Genomic DNA, 7413 nt, shown 5'->3' on the forward strand with positions numbered 1-7413 from the left:
GGAGTCAAAAATAAAGCCGGTGACGGGTTCTTTAAAATTAGATTTTGATACTAAACAAATATCTGTTTTCAAATCAATACTACTGTTCTCTAGCGAAGAGAAACTCTATTTAATGGTTCACCCCCGTTTAATCCGTGCTTCACCTTTTTGGAGTCACCAGCGGTTTATTCGTTAAACACTGTTTATTGCTTAAACAAGTAATCTCCTGTTCCTCTCAGACAGCCTCCCAAAAACCCCATACATACTGTATCTGCTTTGTTCATTTGCATGGAAGAAATGCAGCCTGCTCATTTATTTGCAAACCCTTCTGTACCTTGGTTTTAATGTTGCTGGTTAAGTTAACACCTTCATTGCTGGAGGGAACAGAAAAACAATACGAAGCAGAGCTCTGCCAGGCACGTACAGTAGGGTGCTAATTCAAGGTTGTTAATACAGCACAGTAGCTAAAAACAAAGCCGTTTCTCTTATGTTTACCTCCCTATTGTAGCGTTTCTGTTTATTTTCTTCGTGTGGTTATTTTTTACCATATGTTATTTTTTTCGGACATGGGCATCTCTCTGTGCCTCTGGCAAATAATAGATTGCAAGCTCCTTAGAGCAGGAACATATTGAACTTGTATTATTCTATATACAGTGTTTCTAAATAACAAAATATTATTATTAGATTAATATTATCTGATTCCTATATAGCAACATGGAATGTCTTTTTCTGGCACGCGCTGCTCTAAGATCTTGGAACACCAGGTACAATGGGCTACTCTGTTGACACTCAGCAATGATGTAATCATGACCTAAGGAAGTAGATGCTGCCAAAAGAAATGAGGCATGGGAAGTACATAACGACAGAGGGCAAAGTAGGATTTCTACACACACTAAACACATTAACACCTAACAGAATTCATACCAGATACCAACGCCCTGGACTGTTAGACAACATTGCAGTTGTTAAGCAGTTGTGCGTAATTAGTCTAGGACAATAAAACACACCGGCATCAAATTAATGTAATCATTTAACTCTTTTACAATCTGCCACAAATACAGTAGTTCTGCCAGAGGAATGGGGGGGGGGGGGGGGTGGAAATGTAACGCCTCCACTCAATATTAAGGATTGCTATAAGAATAATATGGAGCGGGGCAGTTTGCGGGTGCTGCGGTAGACAATAGGTTTAGAGGACAAACAGGTTCAGAAATCTACAGTCTGCAGAGAGATTAGAGAATTAAACCACATAGCACAGTATTTTTACTGAGAGATTAACATAATGCAACGGGCGAGATCCTAATGAATTGTCAAGGCGTTTATGGGTCTTCGGACTCACTGTGTTAGCTTTCTCTCTGTAGACCAGGGGTGCGCAAACTGGACGTCCCATGAAACCGCCGTGCCATTTGATGCCGCGTTGCCATGGCGACGCGTCACACCAAGCCTCTGAATCTCGGTAAGTTGATGTTGCAGAGGCCTCGCGCGGTCACCCGGCATTTCATTAAAATGTCTTGGTCAAGCGCGCGAGGCCTCTTCAACCGCCGTGCCCCCCAGTTTGCGCACCCCTGCTGTAGCGTATACAAAAGTGGGCAGCAACAGGGTTAAAGATGCATTTCGTGTTTTGGAAGGAAAAGTTTAAAGGTAACATGCTATATTATACGGAGCACCTCTATACAGTATACCTTCCCACCACAAGTGTTTTCCATTGGAGACCATTGCAAAGTAACCTCAGTCTGCATAAATACATCATTATTAATATAGTTACATAGTTACATAGTAGATGAGGTTGAAAAAAGACATGTGTCCATCAAGTTCAACCTATGCTAAATTTAGACAACAGATACTTTATCCTATATCTATACTTACTTATGTTTGTGGGGTGGTCAATATCCAGTGCTGCTGTCCATGGCCACAGTAATTGCTAAAAGCAGGGTCTTCTAGGAATTTTGCTATTAATATTTGAGGGGACTAGCAGGTACCGTATTAATGACGAGTAGTACTGTAAGTTTCAGGTAGCACCCAATGAGAGAGATACCCAATAATGTTATTGGGGTTTCTGTGAGGTTTCTTCGGGTTTTATCGTCGAAAAGATTTGGGATATTAAAAGTGTGTAATCCTACTCAGTTCTACTTTACTTTGGATTAGGGGTGTAACATTTTAGAGCAAGAAATGTAAGGAAAACTGTTTAGTGGAGGTTAAATAATATATATGTAGAATCTAATAAGTATCTGAGATGGGTTAAACCTACGTGTGCAACGTTGTATGAATCCTTTTCAAATTGGTCTAACTGGTTTTGCAATCTGTACTGAAACCTGTTTTCCCTGGTACAAGTGTATGTTACATCTCCTTACTACTGTTTAAAATACAGTAAGTTCTATGGAAAGAGGGGGAATATTTTGTAACCGTCAAAAGGAATGTAAACAATTATAGGCTTTTTTACATTTAATAAATGACCAGAAACAGGAGCACAAATGTAGAAGAGTCTCTAATACGTATGTACAGTATTCCTGTGCATACAGGACATTTTTATCATTTCTATTTGCTTCACAAACAGCTGCTCTGTCACAATGTTTCCCGGACTGTTTGTTTTTTCGCCCTTCCACACCCTGCTTAAATATGCAAAGCTCTGTTCAATGTGAAAACCAGATGCTCTAACACACCTGAGTCGCCAGCACCTTTCTTAGCAGCTTATGGTCACCTTGTCAAAAACTGCACAGCCACAGAGGAGACAGAGAAGGTTGCTCCAGATCAGCTCCAACTGGTTTTCCACTGGCGATAATTACATGAATTCCTGACATTCTTGAACGCTCACTTGATATGAAATAATGATTAACACTGTCTGGGAGAGTGGAGGCTGGCAGTTGGATATGCAGCTAGTTGGGAAACTGGCAGTTTCGGCAACTGCTTTGCTTATACTGGCATTGGCTTATAGATTCTATAAGTCCCGAGTATTTAAGAGAAGGGGTATACCCAGAGAAGATGCCAACGGAGCCACAAGGGAAGATAGAGCTTCTTTTGTTGCTGCCCAGTGGGATTACTTAGATGATGAACCTGCAGGACTAAGGTTCAGACTTGTGAACAGCAACTTACGGAGCAGCATAGATTCAAGTCCTGAAACGAAGCACCTGGCTGGAAATGATACTTTAGATACACAGGAATTCCACAGAGGATCTCTGTGCCTAAACAATGAGGAAAGAGGAAATGAAAACAGTGACTTAATCTATGAACACCAGAAGACTGAAAAAAATTGTGTGATAAAAGAATTGCATGGCATTCCTGACCCCCTGCAAAGAAATGGTCAAAATACAGGCACTGTTCATGTACAAAACTTAAAGGATACAACTGGAAGTAATCAAGACCTCTGTGATAGTACCACTAACATTGACACACTCAGTGAGAATTTTACGCAAGATCTAGAAGCTAAAGAAATGCATGACAATGTGGACCTGGACAAAGGTAGGGGCTTTTCAAGGAAGGTCACCAGTAGTGTCAAGGCAAGCTCCGGCATGGATTTTTCAATAAACCAGAGTCGTGAAAATACGCATGAATTGCACAGGTTTTCCTCTATTGCTGAGGTGCAGATGGAGGAGAATATAATCGAAGAGAAACAGGGAGAAGATGCCAGCCCAGATCAGAAACATACACACGGGGGCTTGAGAGGAAAGATCTATAATTACCATGTACAGTCCACCTCGAAATCGGTAACTACAGAGAGAAATTCTAATTTTGCATCTTGTGACTCACCTTCATCTCCTATTCTCTTTAAAACAGGTGTACAGCAATCAATAATGGGAGAAGAAAGCAAGATAGAACTTATTGGAGAAATCGAGAACCCTGATGTTGGGACATCAGATAAGACTTTGGCACAAAATAATTCACCCCAAAAGGAACTGCCACAGCACAGTGCCAACACAAGACATAGAAATATAGATAATGGAGAAACCACAGAGCTTCAGTTAAAGAGTGAGGGCATGAAGACTGAATCGGATAGTATGGGCTATATTCCTTCTGTGATGGAATTATCACACTCCAATCTGAGCAACAATAACAAAAGTCATTTACAATTTGTTTCTGGCTCTGCCACCTTTCATGTCTCCCTGAGTCCAGGATCAACTAGCGATATAAACCTTGATTTAGGTAACTGTTATGAAGTGCTGTGCTTGGCTAAAAAGCACAACCTGGACATCCTTAAAACAGCTGCTTACCAAGTCATGAGTAACAACTTTTTACAAGTATTACAAAATCCCTCTGTCTACGGGCGCCTCAATGCTGCGGAGAGAGATTTGGTTCTTGAGAACAGAATGAAAGGAAGAAGGTTTGTAGTTGTTGCTGACACAGACACACAAGACTATTCTATCTCACAAAACACGAGCAGCCTTAGCTATTATGACAATGAAAATGACTTGTGGTATCCACTTTCCCACATCCCTGTGGAAGCTGTTAGCAGGGGTTGTGCAATGGCAAGTATGTTCAATTATCTCTTTGTTGTCCTTGGATGTGAAGGTTCTGGAAGACAGATGAAACCATCCAAGCGTGTCTTCTGCTACAACCCACTTGCTGACACCTGGAGTGAAATCAGCCCACTGAATGAAGGAAGGCCTCATTGCAAACTTGTGGCACTCAATGGATGTCTCTATGCCATTGGAGGTGAATGTCTCCATACTGTAGAACAATATGATCCTCGCCAAGATAGCTGGAGTTACATCGCACCTCTTCCCCATGACACTTTTGCGGTAGCCCACATGGCAACTGCATATGATGATGAGATTTATGTCACTGGTGGGACAATCAGATATATGCTTTTGAGGTATCATGACAAAGAGAACGTTTGGAGGAGCAGCCTAATTAGTGGCAGTAAAAATCGGACAACAGAAATGGTGGCAGTCAACAACTTCCTCTACCGATTTGACCTAAACCGCAGCATGGGCATCAGTGTCCACCGCTGTAGCATTAGAGTCAGAATATGGTACGAATGTGCTAGTTATGCGATGCCGTATCCAACAGGCTTCCAGTGTGCGGTTACTGGCAACATCATCTACTGCATCAGCAGAAACTTTCATGTAAGGTTTCTGGCTGACGACATCTCGCCTAGGTTTTTGGATGGGAAGCTAAAGATGTTTCCTTTACCAAAGGGGACTCTTATTCCGCTTGTCCTTGTCCTTCCAGTCAAGGACTCCCGCTAAATAGTTATGGTGGTTATTATTGAGGCAACTTTTATACTCTACATACAAATAGAAGATTGGCCACAGAAAAAAACGAAAGTATGTCCTAGCAATGAAGAGAGGGATGTCAGGGGTCAGAAAATGAGTGCATTGGATATAAACTAAATAACATTCCGATTGTGACACAAATGGTATCCAGGTATACGTCGTAAAAAGAGAAGGAAGCAATGTGATCATTATTCTCAGTCTGCACCTGCAATTGTCTTGAAAAATGGTTAGTTATAAACCGTAGTGTCAAACAAGTTCTATGCATTTCAAAGAGGCATCTTATCTTTTTTTTTTTCCAAGAGAAAAAAAACTTTTATAATGCATATATTCTGTATTCATAAAGAATAAATGAGACCAATAAATCTTCAGTATCCTAGCAGGAAAAATACAAAAAAAAAAAAATCACAGTAATTGCTTTACATTGCTCTTGTAATTCTCAGATATGACTTTCTAACTGTTAAATGTGTGATTTTTATATTTTGGGGGAAAAGCATAATTCATAGCTATGAACTACGTTCGCCCTTTCTGGGGTAACTTCTCTGAAAATTAACCCTGTAATGTCTCTAAACAGGATTTTACTTCCACTAAGCCCACTTGACAATAGGAACCACTCCCCTGTCAGTGGGACAGAGCTGTCCTATAGCCTGATATCTTAAGTAACACCTGTATTTGGGACACTGCTTTAAGGCATTAGATGGCTCTGCTAACTACTATATAATAATCCACTACAATCTTTCTAGTTATCTGTGCAAAATGAAGGCTTAATATATTTAGTGATGCGTGTGCGTCATTGGGTTGAAGCTTCAGACGTCAAACTAATATATATATATATATATATATTTATATATATATATATATATATATATATATACATGTAGAGGTATCAGTACCGTGTTAGCCTAGCGTCTATAATCAAAAAATAAATAGATGATACCGTTCTGTGGCTAACGAAATGCTTTTATTTGTGCAAGCTTTCGAGATACACTGATCTCTTCTTCCGGCGATGTTACAATGAATGAAGCAAGCAAAAGGTATACTTAACAACAGTGTCTTTTGGAATGTTATCTGTGCTGGTCCTTCCTTTCCATCCCTATACACCAATAGGGACCACACAGTATACACACACACTTTTAGTTGTGCTACAATCTCTCACATTTCCACACCCACCCACACCATTTATATCCACTCCCACTCCACACACACCTTTTGTAAAGCACTGTATATACTGTGGGCTTTCCATTAATTTTTATTCACACTGATACACACACACACTCTTACATCACTTTCTATCAGGAACCTTTTGACACCTCTAGCCATAAAACACATCTACACCGGGGAAGGACCAGCACAGATAACATTCCAAAAGACACTGTTGTTAAGTATACCTTTTGCTTGCTTCATTCACTGTAACATCGCCGGAAGAAGAGATCAGTGTATCTCGAAAGCTCGCACAAATAAAAGCATTTCGTTAGCCACAGAACGGTATCATCTATTTCTTTTTTGATTATTGAAGCTTGGCTAACACGGTACTGATACCTCTACATGTATGTGTATGTATATATATATATATATATATATATATATATATATATATATATATATATATATATATATCAGAAGGTGAAATGATGGAATGATTGTTACTGTTATTAGTGAAATATGGACTTGTACTGAACTGAAATATTTGTAGTTAGTAATTTTAACTCCATGTGTGCTAGAAGGGTCAGCATTGCTGAGTTATTTCTGCCCTTCTGGGTGCCAAGGGGCTACAATAAATAATCAGTGTGTCCCTACTAAATGAACACAGCACTACAGACACTTCCTCTGTGAAATGCAGCACTTGAGAACCTTAGATGTAATGTGTTATTCTCACTTTAACAGAGGGAGGGGGGGGGGGGGGGGTGGAGGTGCTGCAGGTCATGTTCAAATCCAAAGCAGAGGATTAGATTAGAACTGGGGTGGCTAACTACAGTCCTTAAAGGCCACCAACAGGTCAGTTTTTAAGGATATCCCTGCTTCAGCACAGGTGGCCCAAATAGTCCCAGCTTTAGCACAGGTGGCTCAATCAGTCTTCGACTGAGCCACTGATTGATCCACCTGTACTGAAGTATCCTTAAAACCTGTCCTGTTGGTGGCTCTAGAGGACTAGAGTTGGCCGCCCCTGGATTAGAATATGAACTTGTAAAAAGTATTTACAAAAATGAGTTTCCCATACAAGAATACTTGA

The 7413-nt window shown here is 40.3% G+C and overlaps 1 protein-coding gene across 1 annotated transcript; it reads left to right on the forward strand.

Annotated features, from left to right (window-relative positions):
• The first annotated feature begins 2621 nt into the window (after window positions 1-2621).
• On the forward strand, window positions 2622-6056 carry KLHDC7A (kelch domain containing 7A). The gene is made up of 2 exons (XM_075605998.1): window positions 2622-3432; window positions 3748-6056. The coding sequence occupies exons 1-2, from the start codon at window positions 2802-2804 to the stop codon at window positions 5157-5159; spliced, it is 2043 nt and encodes a 680-aa protein (XP_075462113.1). The 5' UTR covers window positions 2622-2801; the 3' UTR covers window positions 5160-6056.
• The last annotated feature ends 1357 nt before the right edge of the window (window positions 6057-7413 follow it).

Source organism: Ascaphus truei, chromosome 6, assembly GCF_040206685.1.
Source record: "Ascaphus truei isolate aAscTru1 chromosome 6, aAscTru1.hap1, whole genome shotgun sequence".
Classification (NCBI taxonomy): domain Eukaryota; kingdom Metazoa; phylum Chordata; class Amphibia; order Anura; family Ascaphidae; genus Ascaphus; species Ascaphus truei.